General features: G+C 41.4%; 1 protein-coding gene across 2 annotated transcripts in view; it reads left to right on the top strand.

Annotated features, from left to right (window-relative positions):
* Positions 1-6,872: 6,872 nt before the first annotated feature.
* LOC147685218 (cathelicidin-1-like) overlaps positions 6,873-24,443 on the top strand; it is a 177,915-nt gene continuing 160,344 nt past the window's right edge. For both annotated transcript variants that reach the window (XM_086941127.1, XM_086941128.1), the window contains exon 1: positions 6,873-7,133. In XM_086941127.1, coding sequence (XP_086797253.1) covers positions 6,951-7,133 — 183 coding nt within the window. In that variant the 5' untranslated portion in view covers positions 6,873-6,950. The remainder of the gene's footprint in view (positions 7,134-24,443) is intronic.

The raw sequence follows: 24,443 nt of genomic DNA, 5'->3' as shown, positions 1-24,443 counted from the left end.
TTTGTATCTACAAACAGGTAAGTACAAAAATATCGAGTACAAAATATCGTTAACAAAAATATAGATGTAAAAAATATCGACTTTATTAAAAACAGTGTTAAATTAAATTAATATTAAATTTTAATTACTAAAATATACTTAAAACGACTTAAATTAAATTATAATAATAAAATAACAAATGAAAATAATAAAAATAATTTTTTAAAATCTTATTTTTTGACCCTGAACCCTAAAAATACCCCTTTACCCAAAAACCCAAAACTGACCCTGAACCCTAAAAATACCCCTTTACCCAAAAACCCAAAACTGACCCTGAACCCTAAAAATACCCCTTTACCCATGAACTGAAAACTGACCCTGAACCCTAAAAATACCCCTTTACCCATAAACTGAAAACTGACCCTGAACCCTAAAAATACCCCTTTACCCATGACCTGAAAACTGACCCTGAACCCTAAAAATACCCCTTTACCCATGACCTGAAAACTGACCCTGAACCCTAAAAATACCCCTTTACCCATGACCTGAAAACTGACCCTGAACCCTAAAAATACCCCTTTACCCATGAACTGAAAACTGACCCTGAACCCTAAAAATACCCCTTTACCCATGACCTGAAAACTGACCCTGAACCCTAAAAATACCCCTTTACCCATGAACTGAAAACTGACCCTGAACCCTAAAAATACCCCTTTACCCATGAACTGAAAACTGACCCTGAACCCTAAAAATGCTCCTTTACCCAAAATTTATCAATATTATTTAATTACCAATTAATTATTAATTAACAATAACAATAAAGTAAATATATTAGAACATTAGGTGTAATTATTTTAATAATTAATATAATTTTTTCAAAATTAATTACTTAAAAATAACACAAAATTATATATATGAAAAATGTAATGTAATTAACTAATTACAATTAATTAATTAACAATTATTTACTAATACAAAATATATTCAAAATTATAATAATTAATTAACTAATTAATATTAATTAATTATCAATTAATTATTAATTAAAAATATTAACAAACATATATTAATTAATTAATTATTATTAAATTACTTCCCACCCTATTCCCCTATAAACCCACAACCCGCTACAGAATTACATTACGCAATTATTATCAAAACAAAATTCATGTAATAAAATATTTTATAACATTAATACACACTATTCACACATATTATTACATAAAAATACACTATAAAATATTATATATTATTAAAAAATCGATATTTTTGCTATCTATATTTTATACAGTCGATATTACTTCACTTACCTGAAAAACGATATTTTTGTAGTCGATATTATGTCCAGTCGATATTTTGTCCAGTCTATATTTAAAACTCGATATTATGTCCAGTCGATATTTTGGAGTCGATATTTTGTCTCTATACCAAGATCCACAGAGGCCACAGGCAGGGAGCCAAGGACCAGGCCAGGAGGAAACCTGTAAAAGAAAGACAGCAGGAAAATGCGGCAATAAAAAAACCATAAAGAGGGACCGCTATGCGGTACTCACCAGGAGGGCAGGAGGAGCGCTCCAACAGCTCACCGCCCCCCAAGACACTGCCCAGGCGCCCTCCAGGACAACAGCGCCAAATACAGCAGACCACACCTCCGTTGGCCCCACAGCCAGCGGGGATCGCAAACCAGGATCAAGGCACAACTCCACCCCAATCCTGAGAGTGAGCCAGCCAGAAGCCACAATCCATGGCAAACACTCGGAGACGCCCGGGGAGTGACGGGAGTAGGAGAACAGCAAGCACTTCCAGGCACAAGAACTCCCCAGTAAGTCCAGGACCCCAGCTCCGTAGAATTCCACATGCCAGAGAAAGAGGGGCCGTGAGATACAGAACCAAACGCGCCTGCACAGCGCCCGAGCAGGCTCGAACAGGCGAGACTCACAAGAGTAGCACACAGGCCTGAAACACACACCCGGGAGACCCAGAGGGGCCGACCACCCAACATAGGGAGGCACAAGGTTTGTGGGACCCGAGGCAGAAGCACCAGATGCAGGAATTAAGGCGCCAAGACACGAACCAGGTCTGCCAGCAGCGAAGATCCATGCACCAATCCGACCTGCAACGGTTCCGCACAGCAGGATAGCACACACCATGGAGGCACGAGATCCGAGGAGCAGAGCCCCCTGGACCGGCCGACATCTACAGCAGCACGGCTCCCACCACCAGCCAAGCCGCAGGGAGACGCTCCCTCAACCCGGAAGTGGACCGGGAGAACCAGCGCCCCAGCCTCAAAGGGCCGGGCGGAATCCAACGCGGCTCCCGACAAGCCCGGCAGGCCAGGAGAACGCGGAGCAGGACGTCGAGAAGCCCAGCAGCACGACATGACACAGAGGAGGACTTCAGGGACGGAGAGGACAGCCCAGCAGCCCGACGAGACGACCCTGAAGTCACCGCAGGTAAGAGAAAGCAAAAACTCCAATCCAATCTGTCGGAAGACAGAAAAAAGAACAGGCTGCATGCTGGGATGGTACTGCTTATGTACTCCCAGTAGGAGGGAGCAGGTAGGGTATCCCAGCATGCTCCTTTTCTTTTTTCTGTTGTGGAGATGGTTATCTCCATATTTTAAGGAATGGGACGAGGTCAACGGGACCTGGGGGTAATAAGTTCTTAGCATAAAGCTACACACTTGCAATGGAAATTGAGATGTCTGTACCCCTCAGAGTCAAGAAGGATCTGAACTGAACTGTAACAACGTAAGACTACTCATAACCAAGAAGTTGTAAGAACAACATATCTTTCCACAAGTCACCAGAAACCCAATTATTTCTCCTCCCCACAGTGGGTATAGGCAACATTCTCGAACTTTTCCATCCCACAAAATTGGACAGTCTTTGCAACCTTGAGTATCTTCTTGTTCCTGATACGCGATGAATAGGAGGCGTCTTCTGCTCATTAGTTCTAGATGTCCTTGCCAAGATTACTCTTCTCAGGCCTCACTATCAGTAAATCAACAATACTCCGTCCACTAGCTATGAAATCATGAGAATATACCTGCAAAGGAAAGTACACGCAAGGTAAGCAAAATACATTTTAAAGTTAAGGCCTTTAGCCAAGCCAACTTTAGTCAAATATTTCAATGTGCATTTTGAATATATGATTATACTTGTATGGGTAACTTCAGAACACATGCACACGTGAATAAATGGGTTCAAGATTACATATGCAATGAATGTTAATAAACACACTATATTTGGAAATACCTATGTAAATGTGAATGAGAATTACATGTCTTCACAGTTAGACTACATTTTAACCTACACATGCTTACAAGTCTTTAATTTGTACATAGAATCTATATTGATAATCAAGTTAAATGCTTCATTGTATCTGCTAAGGCACACCACGTAGATATATGGTGCCATAGGCACATAGGTTGCCACGTTACACTTCACAAAATCTACCCTCTTATCTACTCACTCCTCTCCTGAGTTCACTAGTTTTGAAGCCAGGTTCGAGATGAATAACACCAAAATTGACCAGAGAAAGAAACTTAGTGCTCACTTTAATGTATGGGACTAGTTTGCATTGCGGTCTCATGGCAAGCATCACCTTGACAAAGACTGTAGCTGAGGGCATTGCATCTGCTAACAACTGAGCAAAAACAATGTGCTGAGCGACTATACTCACCCTGGCTTTAACTGGAAACACACGTATCCAATCAGTTCAATAACTGCCTAAGTAACAATCACAGTATCTGGGACTAATATAGGATATCTGTCATCACAGTTTAACATGAATTCTGAGAAGATTATGGGATGTTCTTTACAAAGAAATCAAAATTGATCATTGACAAACATGAGTTCCAGAATGTATTTCCGAAATGCACCGGTTTTGGGCAGCTGGTTGTCCGCAGTCAACTCCCATCATATGGGTACATAAGATGGCACTATTAGCCAGTAAAATGCACTCACCTTTGATTTCCCATTGAATAGTTTCAATCAAGGGGCATTGAGAATATTTGCCCCATACCCACCTACATCTCCTCGAATCAAGAGCAGACTCCAAGGACTGAAGAAAAGACTTAATTTACTCAAAAGTAAATGAAAAGGAAGAAAGACCCTCCTACATACTGAGAACCTGCTTTATCAGCTCAAGAACCCAAGGCTCGGTTGCCTGAGTGCTAGGACGGAGCTCACTGCTCGAAGCACTGTGTACAGCCAAGACCAAAAACATATTCCATTGCCCTGTGCTCAAATACCTTCTAGGTCGGCCATTGAATTGTGTGCCTTGCTCACTGTGAGATTTCTCCTGAGACTGGCATGTTATTTTGTGTGCTGACTGAGAAGCGGAGAACTTTATTGCTTTCACTGTAGGTTTCCCTGAGGCCGGCTCACTCAACCATGAAGTTTGCATCACTTCTCTGAGGCTATGCACACTCTCTCTTCTTGGTATCTTATCATGAGCGCTTGCATTTCAGGACCGGGTTGCATACATGTTAGGATGGCCGAGACACTGCGCTCTGGTCATGGCATTAAGCAGGGCACGAGTCGGGGGACCACGCGGGTGGACGGCGTCCCACCCCACTTATTTTACAGGGTGAACGCCGCCCCCCCTGCTCAAGACCCGATGACGCTGTGACAACCTGAGGAGAGAACTCTGACAGCATGCACCCCAGACTCTTCGGCCTCAGGAGAAACGAGTAAGCCCTTTGTAGTAACCACGCTACGCTGGTATGATGTAAACCAAGTAGGTTTATTCACAAGTAAGTAACAGGTGGTAAATTACAGTAAACCACAGCCCCACCAGGAACAGCCTGCTAGCTGCTCAGCCTCTCTGACCAACTGTCACCCCTCATCCAGTCACCCAGGCATTCTAGTGAAGGTCCACGCACCAACATTCCATACAGAGGACACACACACAGGCTGAGCAGCTAGAGTGAAGAACACAGGGAAAGAAACACCATGTGAGGATACTACACGCTTCCATCTAGAAAGAGAGTAAGACTTTGCAAAATGCCAGCACATAACTATCTGACTGTTTCCTGCCGAGCAGAGACCACACCTGCATACCTCAAGTAGTGCACTTTGGCCTCAATCACAAGTGTCCGACATCCATGCGAGCTTGTGTTTGCACATGTGGCAGATTTACGAGTATGTCGGAAATATCCCACAGTTTGATTTTTCGCTCCATTAATGTCAAACTTGCCAAAATGTAATGGGTGGGAAAAAAACGGTAAACGATGGGCCATGCAGACTTTCACGTGGTAAGCACTAAAAGCTGCACATCATGTCCCCATTTTGTGGCCAAAACTCATAATTGACAATATTTACCAAATCTGATAAATAAAGAACCTCAGGGTATCATTATTTCATTAGATGTGATAAATAACAATTAAATATGAATACCTTGTAATTAAGGCCCTAACGTGACACCTGCAGGTATTGCTGGTGAGTGTGGGATAGTCAAATTATCACTTTACTTGTTTTTAAGAACTTACTTTGAGGACAAAAAAATACATTTTTACTATGTAATTGAAACCTTAATTGTGGATTAAAGTGTTATTCGTTTAATCAAAGTTATAAAACTGCCTATACCTGATATTTATTGCATTCTTTCCTATTATTATCTATTTCCGAACATTTGAGTCCACGCTGCCATTCAAGAATAAGCTTTGATTGCTCGCCTGCATACGAAAACTTTGAGAATTAGACCCCAATTGAGAAAGAAATGCGGGCAGAAACCAATATCACATTAAATCCTTTCATGTAGTAATCCCGAGTTACACTAATTGAATAGAATATAAAATGAACATTGACACTTGCTAGTTTCTCAGTTTAGACATCTTGAAGATGCTGTATATGATGTCTGAAGAGCACACTCATTTGTTTTCTGTAGTACAGCACTCAGGTATACATAGGTGGTCCTTCACATTATTGTGAAGATTGTCACGCCTTCCTTTTGCTTGATTTTGAGTGCTGGTGCCTACTATTTTGTTGCCTGTTACTTCTTTCCGTGTGTAGTTTTTCCTGTATAAACTGTTCATGGTCTTAGCTCGATGCTTAAAACAAACAAATACCTCACGTACTAAAGCTTTCACCCAACTGTGCTTTTTCTTGTTATGCTTTCTGAGTAGATAACATTCTCTTCATGTATATGCATCTAAAATATGAAAGCCAACATTTATTAACAAAATGAATACATCGAAAAGGATATAATGTTCCCCTTACCTTGCTTTGGTGTGGAGAAGTGTGGCTCACTGGTTAAAGGAGGCAGACCTGGAAGCAGGGGTCGACCAGGTTTCAATTCCTGGCTCGGCTGGTTCTTGAGTCCTAAAAATGTCCTTGGACTCGAAAATTCTCGCTCCGGTGCCTACTTGATTCACGGGTTCACACTCTGCGACTCTGGGCAATAGCTTGCTTAATCTCCACAACGGCCCCTCGTGGCGGGATGCCTGGCTTTCACCTTGTGGATACCCCCCCAGGGGAATACCAGGATGGGTTCCCTAAGCAAGCGCTTAGAAACCGCTTGGTGATTTGCGCTATATAAATTCCTGTACATTTACAGAGGTAAAACTAAGTAGAACGAAGCTAAAATGAATTCATTTTCTGCTTTATAAACAGGGATGCTTACGTTGGGAGTGTTGGCATGTATGCCATGAGCTTGACAGGTGAAACTCAAGAGATTAAACATATGCAACTGCAACTGCAACAATGAGCAATCCGGAACTTGGTTTATTTTTCGGAGTGCTTCAACCTGTTGGGCTTGCCAATTGCCAATATCCCTCTTCTAGTCCTGGCATGCTTTCAGCCTGGGATTTTTCCATGAGGCGTGACTCACGTTTGCTTTGGCCTGTTTAAATCTGGGAAAACCACAACCCAAGCCAAGGAAGTGGAAACAGACGGAGGAGGTTCCAGAGCAGCAGAGACTCCCCAGCTCCCACTGAGTGCAAGCAGGCAATCCAGTACAGGGTGGAGATGTGGTTGCAAGTGGCGCTAGTGCTCAGCCTGGTAGCAGGAGCAAGCCCTGAGTCGCTTGAGAATGGTGGACAGGTGGACCTGGGCGGCGCCATTGCAGCAGCTGTCAACAGCTACAACAGCCACCACAACACAAGCTCGGTCTTCCGGATAAAGAATTATTGGATACAAGGACTGGATGCTGTAAGTATAGCTGAAGGGCATGCCCAAGGTTTCAGGAATAAGGACCTTTTTGCACAGTAAGACCCTCATTATGAGTACGTCAAAATAGGGTGGAGGTTTTACCACACATGGTAAACACCTTTCCATAGGGTGAAGTGTTTACCATGTGTGGTCAATATCTCCTATTCTGAGTTTTTAATAGCAAAATGGAGCATAACATATGGCATACATTTTTCACACACCAAAATCCTCATGCTTTGCCTTTTATCTCACTTGGACTTGGGGGTCTCTTTTTCACACAATGAACAGAATGGCAACAGTATCTTTGCAAGTCCTAAGTCAAAGAAGACGTCACGTGACAGCTATTTTACTGGAGTCAATTGTTTTATGTTCACAAGCAAGCAAATCAGAACGTTTTTCATTGACATATACACAGCACCCTTAACCAGTCGCATTGGCAATAATACTTTACATTCAGGGTTCACAGGTCTGTACAAGTAAGCATACCCCTACAGCCACCTCCATGCTGACTGGCACACCTGTTGGGCAAATATGAAGCAAAAGATATGGCATGAAGTGAAGAGATTGCTTAGGGAAGCAAAGTTTCTTCCATAAAGGAAGGAAAGAAACAAAAAGGAAGAAAGAGAGGAAGATAAATGCAGGACAGAAAGGAAGGAAGGAGAGACAAAGAAAGGGTGGAAGATAAAGCAAGGAAGGGAAGGAGGCTAGGAATGAGGAGAGGATAACATTGAAAAGGAGGCAGAGGAGAAGGAGAGAAGGAAAGGCACAAAAGGAAAGGCTGGAGGAGAAAAGCGAAGGAGTGTTGTATTGGACGCACAGTTCCGGAGTTCAGCAAAATCAAAGATGTGCAGATCAAGTGTTGTACATGTTTCTTTGAAGAGTTGAATTAGTGCCATATGTATGCAGTTGTAGGCTGCAGTGCTGTTGTATGTGTGCAGCTATAGCATGATTTAGATGTCGAGCCAGAAAACAGTCCTGTCATGTTGTTGGTGCACATTTTTAGTGTTACTGATTGATGTACAGTTCTATTGCATGTGGAAAGCTGCTTATCAGTGCAGTGGTTTGAGATGCACATTTTTTTAGAGTTTCACCATTGATGATATACAGCTGTGGTGGTGTGCATATGCAGTGTTGTTGAAGATGTACAATCCTAGAAATGTGCAACTGGATGCTTCTTTTTGTGGTTGTACATGCATTGAATTTCTATATATCAATAATTGGTGTGTTGATGAGCATGATATTATGTTGTTGATATGCACCGGTGTGGTTGTTGATGTGCAGTTGTACAATTAAGCCTTTTTGGATGTGTGGTAGAAGTGCAGCTGTACAGTATTACACTTAACTGTCGTTGTAGATGTGCAGTTATAAATGTGTGGTGTTGTAGCTGCACTGAGATTCTTGTGTTGTAGATTTGCTGTAACGGTACAGTTTAAGAGCTGTGCCCTTGTAGTACTGGATCACCAGAGTTGTAGTAGTGCTCACTGTTTGAGCAGGCTGTACCGGTTAAAGGGCCGGGTAGTTAGGCAACAATAATCTCTCTCACATACACAAACTCCTTAATGCAACAGCGGATGTGGGGAGGCGCACACGGAGCAACACATCCCACTAGTACTTGGATTCGCCTTGGCAATGGCCATAAAGATTAGATGACTTGACCCAGGCCCCATAAATACACTATTACCACTGTGTTTGACCATTGACCATGAAGTCAAACCTAAACAGCTGTGGTTTTGGCAACGTAACCCTAAGGCAAACCTCAAAGGCTCATAAACCACTGCTTCCCTGAAGCATCTGAGCCAGAAATAGGATAATGTGCTTAACACAAATGTGGCTTTTTACATTCACAGGCTACAGAGAGTTTCACACTCTTTACACAGGCACATGAATTGCACAGTCAGATATGGAATGAGAGTCCCCTAAACTGTGTAGCTTACGATCATACATGTCATATTGTAGCACAGATTCGATATTGGGTTTCATACTTAGGTTAGAAGAACAAACATTTAACAGGGTCCCAATGTGATAGATGCCAGTCTGCACTTTAAAGGATTCAGCATCACAAACCCTAAGGTTAAACAAGGAGGAAGGCAGAGGCTGACCAATGGAAGGGGATGGGGAGACAGCGGTGTTGGGAGCAGCTACTGCTTTCGTTGCGGCTCTACATTCCTTCGCTGTTTGAGCTTTAAGGCCAGCGAAATCACAAGGGTAAAGGCATCTACTGACTGGGCGCACCGAGTTATGGATCAGCCACAGCCTGTCATTAGAAGGCAAGAATACAGACAAGGTAAATAAGGCAAGACGGGGCTGCGAATGAAACATGGACGTGCATTTGAGAAACAGTCTTCAAAAAGCAGAAACATAATCACTAGCTACAATCCTAAAATAAACAATTGCAATGCAAAAAATGAAAGAAGGCAGCATTACGGAGATGGTGATCAATAGGAAACAAAGCTTTTTTTAAATGCTTCTCAAGCAAACACTCACATTACAATGTAACAAAACAATACAAAGGAGATTCACAATGCTTTTAAGGTGCCACAAGGAATCGACCAAAAGGGAAGCTTTGATAAAGTCGAACAGGAAACAAAGAAAAAAATAGTGCCCAGACATGAATACATAAGCGTAAAATACCAGTAGTTAGGTGCTGCTCCATGGGAGGAAACAAAGGACAACAAGGAGGGACAAAGAGGAAGAATTAAGCACTAGCAAGCCTTTATAAAGTACAATCAAACTCACAATAAAAAGCAATGGGTGGGCTGTAATCCCACAAAGTCTACACAACATGTCTTGAAGAGACAGCGCAAGCACCGCCTAGGCTCAACCTAAAAAGGGGCAAAGTAGAGGAGAAACAGGAGAAAGAATGGAGACGGAGGAGAAATTAGCACAGATGATAACTATAACAGGAAGAAACAAAGAAAAAAACGTAGGTGAGAATGAGGGCAGTGGAGAGAAGGAAAACGACACGAAAGAGACAAGAGAAGGAGAAGAGAAGGAGAGTAGTAGTAGTAGTAGTAGTAGTGCAAAGAGAAGATAAGAAGAGGAGAATAAAAGAAAGAAGAAGGAACAGAAGGAAAGAAAATGAGAAGGTAAAAGGGAATGGAGGAAAGGAGAGGTGGAGGGAGGAAAGTAAAGAATTAAAGGACAAAAATGTGAATGAAAGGAGAAAATGAAAGGGGAAAGGAGAAAATTGAGAAAGAGAGATGAGAAGGGCAGAAGGAAAGATGAAGAGGTATAGATGGAAAGAAGGGTATGAAAACAAGGAGATGGAAAGCGGAATAAATTAGAAAATGTGCGCTGGGGAAGCATTTGCGAGGATGAAAAAAATGAGAGACATTATGGAGAAAGAGAAGGAAAAAATGGAGCGGAAAGAAGCAAATGAGAAATTGAGAGAAGGGAACGGAGAGAAGAGAAGGAAAGTAAAGGAAAAAGTGAGAGGAGTAGAGTGTGAGATAGAAAGAATAAAAGGGAAGGCATAATAAAGCATTAGAGAAGAAAGAGGAGAGGGCAGGGGAGAGGAGAGGAGAGGAGAGGAGAGGAGAGGAGAGGAGAGGAGAGGAGAGGAGAGGAGAGGAGAGAATGAAATGAGAAACGGTGAGAAGGAAAGGAGCAGAGGAAGATGAGAAAAAGACAAATAAATGAGCAGAGAAGGATTATGAAACTGTAGAGGCGGCAAAAAAGAAAGCCAGTTAAAAAAGAGAAAGAAAGAAATGCAGACCCTAGCACTATGCACAAATGCACAATTAATATACTTGAAAAATGAAAGTCTTTCACATTAGGTTCTGTATCCTTAGAGCAGACTAAGTTGCAGCCTTTGCATATGAATAAATAAGTTCAAGCACAACAGCTTTTCACAAGATGGTGGGCTACAAGGACCTACCCTGTCACACTGGTGCTTATAGGGCTGATTAAAACAGCATGACATATTCATTTCCATTGTCCATGTGATTACATTCCTGCCAGGGAACAAGTAACTATGTTTACAGTTGATTGCTGTTTTTTCATACCTTGCTGTAACTCCATAGGAGGGAGATTACCTGTCCTGCAGCCCATAATGATGCAGTCTGTGTGGCTTTAATATAAAAAGAGTGCCCTAGAAGCACAAGAAGCACAACACGCATTTGCCTACTAGGGCAATATGGTATTACAGATGTGGCCACAGACACTTTTACTGCCCTTTCTGTAACAAGGATAACGCTGATACAAAGAGTACACCTGATATCTAGTAGTTTCCCAGGTGGGGATATCTTCTGGTTGTATTCTCCCACTTCCCACCCTAGAGTGGTGCCACAGATAAAAGGGTGCACTGTCAGTGTGCCCTCTTGTCTCTGGAGAAACCCCCATGTGATGTGGCACAGGAGTTCCATACTCTGCACACCTACAGGGGACCCTCATGAAAATGATGCCAGGTCTGTTGTTAGTGAAAGATAGAGACATGGTTACAAACCACAGTTCTGCCTTTCACTGACGAGCTGTCCCTAGGGCGCCAAAGTTGGGTTTACACTGGAGACTGCAGATTTTGTACGAAATGTCTTGTTATCCAAGTCCCCCAGCTCCAACACAAGAGTAGTACCATGCCAGCAGGTTGTTCTTTAAAGTTCCTATAGTTTTGGTTTCTGTGCATTTTCTGTGAAAAAGCTGCCTTCAAACTGTCTTTCAGAATAACGTTTTCTGATGATGGACATTTTATTTTTTTGTGGAAAGGTATATTTGTTGCAGTAGATATGCTCACCTGGGCTTTCTTATGTCTGTCCCTATAGATAGATTCCTTGGCATTCTTCTCTCTTCTCTTCCTTCTGTTGGTGATACATGTCATTCATTTTTCACACTCCTGTGGTCCTCGGATGGGACAGTCCTAACCTGCAAAGACAGGGCCAGGAGGAGTGTTCAGCTATCCAAATAATAGAATAATTGCTGGGGCCCAAGGTTTTGCTCAGAAGCCCGCGGTCAGCAATATCGCAAGTCAGGGTGCCGAATGCCAAGGCTGTGTAGTCTTGCAGGTTCGTTTTTTATCCCAGCTTTCTGCCTTTGCAACTGTTTTTCTGTCTGTATCTTCCTCTTTTTCCCTCTTTTGTGTGTTTTTCTCTCTCTTACTCTGGATCAAAGTCTGTTAAGGAATAATAAGTGATGTACCCCAAAAATGAGTGCTGATGGGCTCACCAGCTGCCACCAGCTCAAATTAAGCTCTGCTTGTTCTTTAGGTGTCTCCTACTTTCAACATTTGACCCATACCATTTAATCAGTGGCATTTTTCTAATGGTTTACATTCATCAGAATATTTCCCTTCATTTACTTCCAGCCAATCCCATCCCACCACACTGAGGCAATGTCCAGTTCCTGAGATCAGATTCTTTCCCTTTGCTACATAGTTTTTGAAACTGTGACACAATTACAGTTGAGGTGACCCTGGCTTCTAGAAACCTGCTATAGGTGTCAGTGATTACATTAATGCATGCGATTGTGAAACATAATCCCAGATTCACTGATTGGCCGTTAACAAAAAAAGCATACTGGGCAGATAGAAAATAAATGTTCAGGCATGAACGATGGGGGTGATAGGATTGCGATTCAGCATCTGTGGGCTAACTGTAGGCACCACTGTTGAATGAAAAGTGCACTGGCGAAAGCAAAGACTGAACTTAGAAAGGGGACAAAATTGATTCCGTTGATAGGTTTCCAGGTTATGATAATTATATTGTAGTCCCTTAAGCTGACTGATCTCTATTTAGTTATGTTGCGTACTTCTAAATAGAGGGTCTCCCTGTTTGTGATGCAAGAGGAGTAATAATTTGCCAAGGACACAAAGTAAAATGGTTGACTATTTCACCATAGCAAATAGTCTTCCTTTTTTTATTTAATACCATTGCAAATTGCATATGCTGGCTGTGTGCACTCGAGTGACATTTAGTCACATAGTTCCCCAGGCTCTGAATGCAGGACTGTCTAAAGAAAGACGAATTATTTTGTCAGTAAGGTATTTGTTAGAATATGATTGATTTAGGAAATGATTTTAGGTTCAGTATGTGCTCCTCAAAGTAATCAGTGGCCAAGGACGCATCGGCATGTTAAAAATGCTTAAGACTTCTAGGCAACCAATAAATGTACGAAAATGACTTTATCAGGTTCATCTGTAAGAAAAACAAGGGTTTATCCCTGTCAGTTTGTTTTTATGGAAAAAATACTAAATTGTTCGTATTCGAAGCATCACATTATTCACACCTCAGCAGTGCCTCCTAGATCTTATGGATCTCAAGTAATATCAAAGATTAATGCCTTTTATAGTAAAATCACATGTACCACAAATTTTGCAGAGCATGTAGGATGGTTTTAAAGAGATTAGAGAGAATTTAAAGCTTTAAAATCTAACTAGAAACTGCTGAAAACATCTAACCATATTTGGAATTTGAGGGATCTCTGTAAACTTAAATTTCATTTTTCAACTACCCTTGGGGAAATTAATGCTAAAAGCTGTGGGTTTAACCTTTCTCTGGGTAATATCAAATGGAATATGTAAAAATATAATACATTTTTAAATGTATGTTTTGTAAATAAATGTAATGGATGCTATTTCTTTATTGAACTTTATGATTGTGAATGTTATGCTATTTTGGTTTATTTCCAACGTTTCTGAAACCAGCATACGATAAAATAGGATTCAAAATGAGTTACTTATTATTTACATTAAGTGACAGATCCAGAAAAGGTGGTTTCAAAAGGGGATCAGTAAAAAATGTTGGAAATAGAAAAATTGATAGAAGAATGTACACTTTTAAAAGAGGGGCGTTATTGATAACTGAGTGGAGTGTGGGTGATATTTTCCAGTAAGTGGATATCTTGTGAAAATAGCAGCCTTCGGTACCAACTCAAGCAATACATGCAATAAGAAGTGATTTCAGTGAATCAGTAGGAAAATCCTGTTTAACTTACATTACCTCAAGTATATTCACCAGCTGAATAGGGCTGAAAAGAAAGGTGTGTGTCCAACACAGCGGGTAAAACTTAGTGGGAGAGTTACTTCTTCTTTTAAGGTGCGAAGGTTTTATGAACTTCAATCAGGTAGTTTTTTTGTTAATGCTTGGTGAGCAGTGTTTCTTTCTCCAAAGGGCAGAGTTTAGAGTAGGAGTGTGATTGTGTTTAACTAAAGGCGACCTTGTTCTGCCTTTGATGGACTGTTTAAAGAATGGAGCCAGGTGCTGGGGGTATGAGGTGTGTTCAAGACTCTCTGTAACCTAGGGACCCAGGAGGAATGCCCAGTGATTTCTTGAATTTTGAACTTGATGCTTGTCCAGGGTGAAAGTGTTCAGGATCATGATTGGATGATGTAGTTGGTGGCACTTTGTGAACAGGCCTGTTTTCTTGAAGTGTAGTGTTTTAGACTGGTATTGCTGTAAGTAGTGGCACATTGTGAACGGCCAGTGTTCTTGAAGTTTAGTATTTTTAGCCTGGTGTGGCTAGTATGTTACTATTGTTTTGGTTACATTTTTATGTATATGTTTATGTGGCTTTTGTAAACCATGTATAAGCTAAAAAAATAAGCATTAGCAATGCCAATAGTTCTTGGCAATCCGAGAGCTATTGGTATTGTCAATTTCAATTTCTTTTAGCCATGCTGCATAGCAGTACGGCTGCGGGTCAGCATGGCTGAAAGTCACGTAAAATCCCTAAGCATAATATGGTCACTTCAGTTTTTTCCCTGAAGTAACACACGAGTGTGCACACATGCAATTAAGGCCCAATGCTATTGTCTCTGAAAGTGAGAGAGGTAAGGCAGGAGGAGCTTGACTTAGGCTGGATTTATCTTCGGTTTAGCAGGCACGAAAGAGCAGTAAAAGAAGAGGAAGGAGGTGCAAAAAAAGAAATGAAAACAATCTCTATAGGCGATACCTACAAAATGGGAACTGTGCAGTTTATATTCTGTTGGGAGGGGAAGTGGCGCAACGGCTAGAGTGACCAACTTTGAAGCTGGGGAACCGATGGGAGACTCAATGTCCTGTGATTTTAGGCAAATCACTTAATCTCTCTGTGCCGAAAAATGAATCCGTCCATCTGTAATGCTACTGGTGCTCATGGAAAGTTCTCCGACACCTTTGGGTTGAGTTCATGCTATATAAATCAGCAAAAAAAAATGTAACACCAGCTTGCAATTTTGCTGCTTTGCAGCTAGTGTAGTTCAGCAATCTACACATACTTTGAAATGAAGCCCGGGTGGGAGGAAAATAAGGAGCTTGTAAAAGCAAGATCACTTGTGTGGAGGGCTCAAACACAAACGAAAAAGTAGCTCCTAAATTGGGAGCACTGGATGGACACAAATACTTGGTCTAAGCTCTGGGGCACGGGTAAACACAAGATGAGGCAGGTCGCATGCATGTCAAGGACAAATGGGGACATATGATGAGAGAGACAATGGAGCGAGCAAATGAAAAGCCTATGAGTGGGGTGAAGCCCACAGATTAAACTTCAAGACAGCGCCCACGCTGTCTTGCCGAGACCTAAAAATTAGATTCTGCATGAAAGGTATGATGTTCAGTGAAAGTGACTAAACACATTTTCCATTATTTGGAGCTGACAAGTTGTGACCTGTGCACAACTTCACCTGCAAGGACAGCCCCCCAAAATGTTTTGCCAGGCAGTTTTCTTTTTGTTGATAATGTAGGGTTGAGTAAGATTTTTCTTTAGAAAATCCAACTTTTATCAGATCTTTTGTATCTACTTTAACTCTGCAAATGCTACCTTTCTGATGTTTTTGAGGGTTGTGGAAATTTGCAAAATACCTGAAATTTGTAGAATAGAGTAGTGCCAACATTTCTCCTACCATGACACCCATGTCATTACTCGTTACGATAGTAGTCTCATACTTTGCTGTGCACCATCTCCTACCAAGAGACAAAACAGTGTAGAATAGGATAACCAAATTCAAATGTATTTAAACATCCTATTTTTAGGGCTGGTGTTAACCAAGACCTTTTCATTCACTAAATGTACATATTTATAACATAGTTATAAGGGATTTCAACAAAACCTTTTCATTCATTTGTCTGTTGTTGTGCCATTCATGTAATTCTTTACCTGACTACAGCAAGGGCCAATGGGTCAGACCACTTCGGCTATTGGCTAACTTCACTATAAGTGACTGACAGCATTCTGTTTTTCACAAAGAGCACACACAAAGAGCACACTTGCACACAAAATATTTCCCTTCGGTGTCTGGCACTACAATGGCAATGTGTACTTTTGAGACTAGAAATATTTTGATTTTCAGCTAAAGTTTTTGTTTTTGATATTAAGTGGCTGTCAGCTCCCCCAACAAAAAGGTTTTACCAAAACAGTGACAAAACAAAACAAGCATTGACATAAGCCAAGAAGCCTGGAACCAACACCAGTCATATTGGCATTGCCAGTCATTGTTTATACAGCACCTACTTCGATGCAATGGATGAGTGTTCCCAATGCATGAGCTGTCAGTTCTTGCAATAGCTGAAGAAAAGCAACCAACAAGTATAGAACATTCACACAAAAAACAACGCCCACAAATTTGCCGTACTATTCCACCCCAGTCTGGTTTCACACAGACAAAGCTATTTGTTAGATGCAGGTGATACTCTGTAAACACCCTCATCCTTCTGCACTGCTTAAGGGCATTTAGTATAATAAGATTTTGTTGCGTGACGACAAGGAATGTTGCTCTGGTGATTATAACTGAATCACCTCCTTAGTTTCTGTTTTCAAAACTAGAAAATATTTATCTAAGTGATATGATCTGCTGCGAGCTGACAACGTGAGAAAACATCTGTAAAGTGTAAGGGCCTGGTTCACAGAGATAACTAACACCATTGAGTCATTTTACTACTTTAAGCTTTTCACAACGGTAATTACACGTTTGAATATTTAGCACTTTTGAAATAGTGTACTACTTATTGTTCATTACCAAAATCTGAGTTTGGTTTACTGTTAAAAAATAAAATCAACATTTGTATTCTTCCCTGTACTCATGCAGAGATCTTTGCCTTGACTTCAGAGTCTTCCAATGGTGAAGTTTTAAAACTTATTTGCCTCGAAAATAAATATTTTTTAAAAAATCATATACCAAATATTAATGTCAATTTATGTTTAATATATTACCTTTAAATGTGGAGCAAAATAAAAAATGGTACAGCATTATTAACTTAATTTTTGGAAGCATTAAATTACAATTACAATTACTTGTTTAGAAGTTTAAATAACAAAATCTAATTTCTTCCCTAAAATCTATTTTATAATATGCAAAACTAATTATTAAAAGTGATGAGTAGAATTAATTAGTTCCAGAATATGGCATTCACATGTTTTATTATAAAATAATAAATATGAACTGCTTTTACATATTTTGTGGGATTAAATTATATTTATTTATATTTTTAACTATTTTAAATATTTTAATTTTACATTATGTCCTATGGGGTTTGATTTCCCTAACTCCATTATTATCTATGGACAGGCAATACCATTGGTTAGCCATGTGTACTTCTGAACATACAATTTTTTGGTACTAACTTACACTCCGATTTTGTGGGAATACCATTCCTGATTCATGTTAAATGATCCTCTTGTGACTGTATTGTGCCAGTGTAAGAATGTAAAGACTTGGATATGGTACAAAAACCTGTCATGATCAATTATCCAATAACATTTTTGTTTATTTCGATAAAACAAATGTAAAACAATGTAAAATGTCATTATAAATTCAGTGCAATACAAGGATCAAATTAATCTTACAGGAGAATATTTGGTCACAAGGCCTGTCAATGGGAGTGTAAAAAAATGTTGTGGCTTAGAAAGGCTTAAGGATTCATCCAATGAGTAGCACATGAGGTTCACTGCAACTAAGGCCTAATTATGGGCTGCTCATTTAATTCAGGTGTTTGCCATAACTCCAGTTACTGCACAGCTGGAATTGTGAGTTCTTTCCACCTAGAACCTTCATCCCACCCCACCCCCACCTCTGCAATTTTCTCCAGTTATATTTTGCAGGTCAACCCAGCAGAAATGTATCAAAGGAAAAATGGGCATTAAATACCAAGACATGCATATTGTTATGCAGGAAGCACTCACATCTGCCTGTAAATTTCCCATGTTGGGTATGGAAATGCTGTAGCACAGAGTCTTAAAGGTCACCAAGTAGAAACATATGGTTACATAATGGATCCTCTCAAACTGGCCCCTAACGCCAAAGGCTATGATGAGAGCATAGGGAGTTTTATGGTGTATGACAAAGTGGGAAAAGCAGAGAAGAAACGGCTGTGCAAGCCAGTACACATCACCCATAAAACCTGACATAATAAACCCAGTTCCAGATGCCACATATAGCCCATTGTGTAAACAGCCTGGGCTGGCAGTTGAATGAATGAATGAATATAAAATATATAAAGCGCTAACTTAGCCCAAGGGCGTCAAGGCGCTATAAACAGAACAATATGCAAGCAGGAGAGGACACACTCAAACAGACATCGTTGGAAACAGCCAAGTCTTTAACGCCTTTCGAAAAAGGGTGTGTGACAGTTGCCCCGAGATTTCCTCCGGGACGGAATTCTACAATTTAGCCGCAACAGTTCAAAAGGCTCTACCTCCCCATCTCACCTTTTTAAACCCAGGGACAATGAGGAGGTGTTTACTTGCTGACCTGAGCTTCCTAATGGGAGCATAGTGCTGAAATAATGGTTTGATGCCATCAGGACCCAGGCCATAGTAAGCATTGCGAGTGAGACGAAGGGTTTTGAACATAATTCTGCAGTCCACAGGAAGCCAATGCAATGAAAGAAGAGAGGACAAGACTGAGTGGTATTTGGGCAAGTCCATCACCAGCCTGGCAGCGGCGTTCTGCAGCAGCTGCAGGCGTCGCACCAGTCCCTTGTTAATGCCCAAATAAAGGGCATTGCAATAGTCCAATTTAGACAAAACTAGTGCGATGACAACTTGTTTGCGTGAGGCAAATGAGAGGAACTGAGAAATCTTCCTTATAATCCTAATTAGCCCAAAACAGGTAGCCGCCATCCTGCTAATCTGGAGATTCAAAGAAAGGGAATTGTCGACCAAAACTCCCCAGTTTTTTCTATGGGAGACAGGACTTGGGCAAGTGCCCAGAGAGTCAGGCCACCAATCCCTGGACTAAATGTCCAACTTGTCCCCGAATATAAGAACCTCAGTCTTCTCTGCGTTTAACTTCAGATAGTTTTGCACCATCCATGAGGAGACGGCTTGCATGTAATTTTTAAAATTGATATTGGAGTCACTGATGTTATGAGTGATGGAAACCATGATTTGTGTGTCGATTGCAGACGACAACACATCCAAACCGAAAGATCTTACCAACTTTGCAAGCAGGGCGACATAGATAATAAATAACGTAGGGCTCAGGGAAGAGCCCTGAGGCACTCCACATAGTAGAAGATTTGGATCCGAGTAGAAATTTGGCAATTTCCCTGTTTGAGTCCGCTCACTAAGGAAAGAGGCGAGAAGCCCTAGAGCCGAGCCACCAATCCCTATCTCTCTGAGATGCTCCACAAGTCTCAATGGAGATAGGGTATCAAAAGCTGCAGTAAGATCAAGTAAAATCAGTAGGGTGGTATGGCCTGCGTCCACCTGGGTACGGATGTTGTTAAAAACCGCTGTGAGAGCAGTTTCTGTGCTATGACAGCTTTTACACCTGTGTTGTGAGCCATCAAGGATTTGATGGTCCCTTAAATAGGCACTCAGGTGGGTATTTAAGTGGGATTCTAAAATCTTAGCTGGGACAGGCAAGAGAGAAATAGGACGATAATTTTTCTGTTCCATATGGTCCAATGAGGGCTTTTTTAAGAGTGGCCTAACCACTGCAGCCTTCCATGCCGGGGGGTATTGCCCCTCTGAGATGGCTAAATTTAGGACAGTAGTGAGATAAATTATGATAGCTTCTCTAGCACATTTTAGGACCTTCAGGGAACAGGGATCCATGGGGGGCCCGGACTTAACTCCTTCTAATAAATGGTCTGTAATCTCTAGTGACATACTAGGAAAAGTAAGTAAACTAGGTGTCACCTTCCTGCTGAAGCTTTCAGTTAGATGGATTACAGGCTGGGCATCTGCACCCTTTTTTGTATTTAATGCTTCCAGCTGGGTATAGATAGCTGATATTTTAATACAAAAGAAATCTGAAAGCCTTTTACAGAGCTCTTGTGAAGACTCCGCACGGTCAGTAACCGGGAGAGAAATAAGGGAGTTGACAATGTTAAAGAGCTCTTTGGAGGATTTGATTGACTCTGAGATTTTTAAATAATACCTTCCCTTTTCCTCCATGATAGCGGCTTTATATACTTTGAAGAATTGTTTATGCAGTTCTCTGCCTGATGGTGCTAAGTCAATGCACCATAGCCTTTCCTGCTTAAGCAGTTCAGGCTGGACTGTTCCCATGGGGAACAGGGTCTAGACTGATTTGCATATGGCTGGGTATAAACTGGAATGGCATGGGGAGCAAAAAAAGATGATTTTAGGCACAGACCTCTCTCCTGGGGTGAACGCAGCTGCATGAATGATACTAAGCTTATCCCTAAAAACGAATGTGTCCCCTTTCGTCAAAGAACTACATTGGCTCCCTGTAACAAAGAGGATTGCATTCAAAATACTACTAATCCATAGAGCTGTGCATGGAACAGGTCCTAGTTACCTGAAAATGAGAATTCAGATTCTACATTCCTCCTAGAAGTCTGGGTTCAGCAAATCTTTTTCTGTCCAAAATCCCTAGGATCCATAAATCTAGAATGGGAGGTAGGTCTTTTTCTTTTCTGGGTCCTGCCTTATGGAATAACCAGTTGCTAGATCTAAGATGCCTTACTTCCACCACTCTGTTCTGGAAAAAACTGAAAACATGGCTCTTCTTGAATAACTAATTGTGTTCTTTTCTCTCTCGTTTCACGGTTCTTACATTGTTAGAGGAGTGTGCTAAGACATTCTATGGAGTAACAGTTGTGCTTAAGAAGTTACCTTTACATTACATTACATTACAATGTTTGACATTATTCAACATTCTGTCCATCAATAGTTCTTTTTGTATTTGTTACCCTGAGTGGGACGGGTATGCCCAGATGTTGGTCCCGTGCTCTCCCTGTCACTGGAGTCAAGCCAGCCTGGCTGATGAGGGGTGACACATTAAAACTGGTCCAAGGACACTTGTTTCTGGTTCAGGGAGGACCTGGCCTGGCAGTTCGGGCAGGGTTGTTCCCATGGGGAACAGGGCAAGACTGATTGCATATGGCTGGGTTCAAACTAGAACGGCATGGGGAGCAACAAAAAGATGGATTTAGGCCCAGATCTCTGTACCGCGGTAAATGTTTAGCATTGTTCGAAATTCTGCTGATCGATTGTTCTTTTTGCATGTGTCACACAGCGTGGGACGGGTATGTCCAGACATGGGTCCCATGCTCTCTATGCTACTGGAGTCAAGCTAGCTTGGCTGATGAGGGGTAAATCCCTGAAACCGGTCCCAGGAAGCTTGTTTCTGGTCCAGGGTGGACATGGCCTGGCAGTTCGGGCTGCACTGTTCCCATCGGGAACTGGGTCAAGAGTGATTTGCATATGGCTGGGTTTAAACTGGAATGGCATGGGGAGCACAAAAAGATGGATTTAGGCCCTGATCACTGTACTGGGTGAATGGTTGACATTGTTCAACATTCTGTCCACCAATTGTTCTTTTTGCAACAGCTAAAGACCACATCTATTTATTTATTTAAGTATTTGTAAGGGCCTATTCACCACTATTGAGTTTCTTAGAGTGTTCAGGGAGGTAAATTAGTCATTTTAAAGTGAGGGAAGATCTTGTGGAATCTGGAGTCGATGTCCTTCATAAACACATTGATATGCAACGATAATAAAACCTAGTAGTGGGATTGCAATCATAAGACAATGTGGATCCCTTTGGTTGAAAGGACCCAAAATCATAGTCTTTCTCATTTTGAACAGCAGAACAGATGAGGAAACTTGAATCAAGCCATCAGTGATTCTGAATGCTGACTTGGGAGAGAGAGATGGCAAGGTACAACATCAATGAAGAATAAACCCTAGGAGCTGCACTGAGCTGAATGCAATGTGTTTAGGCTCGAGTACCCTATGAAATTTGATGTGGCCATCCCAGAGCTTAAGGTGTGGGGGAAAGGTATTCCAGAGTGTGAAACCTTGGGTGTGAAAGTCTTGTCACCAAAGCTTCTGTACATTAATGGACAAATGGCCTTTAACTTCAGAGATGTTGACTTCAGTTGCCTGGTCAGGTGACTTCTAGTGAAGAGAAACCTTATGAAGGTAGTCTGGCATACAGTGGCGTAGTCCAGGAATATACACCCAGGGTCTTAAAGGAACTTTCCATTGAAGAAAATAAATCTATTCTCTTTACCCAGTCCTTCACTACTAACAGTTATCAACAATAAGCATTCTAGAATATTTCTGTGCTTAATGACTCTTGCGCTTAAATCTTCTGTAACCTTACTCCAAGTTGGAAGTTCCTCTGGTGACTTACACTCCTCTAACCAATCATTACAAATCAAGTATTTCATTGGCACCCACACCATCACCTTCAATTCAGCTGTCTGCCATTCTCCCTTGCTCACAACACCCTCAATGGGTTTTAATATGACCACTAAACCAACAACGCACTATTTGAGCCACTTATCCTCCTCATCTATTAAACCAGCAGGTAGAAAATGTGGCGACATCTTAGCTCTGGTATTCTTGGCACCAGAAATGTGGCAAATGTCAAAATTAAACAGACGTATTACCTTTGCACTAGTAATCCCCATGCCTCTCTCACCTAAAGGAAAAGTTAAAGGCTTAAGGTAAATAATTAAAACCTGTCCCACAGGAAGAATTTTGAAATGCTCTACAGCCCACATACTAACACAGTCTTATTTCTCTATTGCACTATAGTGTATGAAAATGGGTTATTGTTTGAGAGGGGTGGAAGCCCCACTCAGGCAACAACCACAATGCTTGTCAGGGTTAACCATAAACGTCACTTAATTAAACTGTGCTTAACTCAGTCAGGACCGGACTGGCCGTAGCAGGCACCGGATATTTCCCCAGTGGGCCGCCAGGTTGTGGGCCGGTTTTGGACTCCTGGGGCGCCATTTTTGTTACTGAGGGCTGGTCTGCAATATCGGCCCCAATAACAAGAGCAGCTGCAGTGTTTTCCACGCACACAACCCCCCTACACACACCCCCCAGTGGCCGGTGCTGACTCAATTGCCAGGGCCGGTTTGCGTTCCCAGTCTGGCCCTGAACATAAAGTGCTTAACTTAGTGTAACATATTTATGCAGCACACAGACAGTAATAAAGTGACAACAACACACAATAGAAAACCCAAACCAATTTAGATAAATTGAGTAAATATCAATAAATAAAATGATATCAGAATGACAAAGATTCGATCGGTAGACCCAGATATATGCAGTTTCAAAGTTTGAAGTTAAAAATAGTGCCTAGATGCACAAAGCACCTGTGTCGGCTGTTCCTGTGTTCACTTGCATTTGAATAAAAGAAAAAAAATACTTATAGCACAGAATCCTACTTCCTGTATCCACAACGACAATCCAGAATTTGGGATGTCTTTACCCTAGGATTTTACATTTATGAATTTGAAAACACCAATACGTTAAATAAGTAAGACACAATACAAATTCGATTCAATTTATGAAAATAGAAAATAGTTTAATGAATAAAATGACACCAAAGTTACAAATGTCCAATATAGGAAACTGGAGATATGAATTTTTGAAGAATAAACACTTTCTAGTGCCTACAAGCCAAAATCTCCACCCTGTGACATCTGGTCACGCTTGACTGGGACAAAGTCAAAGTTTAAGGCCATCCGCGGTGGAGCACGGAGCAGATACACTTTCCAGTAGACCCCAGTTTTTACCTCCTGACTTAGTCACTTATTTGGAGCTTTTTCTCTCGACTACGAGCTAGGATCGTCGTCAGGCCGGGTTTGGGTTTGAAGACAGCAGCTTGGCTCAGTGCAATGCCACTGTCACCTACTGGAAGTCTCATCACCAACAAAAAGCTCTGGAACTTCAGTGGGACAAAACTGAATATCATGCCGAGTCGCGGTTAGATGTCAACGGACGGACTCTCGACGACTGTCGGTCAACTTATGGAGCTTTTTGACACAAATTCTCTATATCTTCTCTAACTTCTGGATCTTCTTCCAGAAGGTCCGTTTGGGGTTTCAAAGCATTCACAACACCAATCCAAGGTTCCAGAAGCTCTGAGTTGCTCCTTGGAAGGTTGGGACTATGTCTCCCACAGTGCACCTA

The sequence above is a fragment of the Lissotriton vulgaris genome, chromosome 10 (assembly GCF_964263255.1).
Source record: "Lissotriton vulgaris chromosome 10, aLisVul1.2, whole genome shotgun sequence".
Classification (NCBI taxonomy): Eukaryota; Metazoa; Chordata; class Amphibia; order Caudata; family Salamandridae; genus Lissotriton; species Lissotriton vulgaris.
Note: the sequence above shows the minus strand (reverse complement) of the source record. Positions and strands in the feature narration are given on the sequence as shown.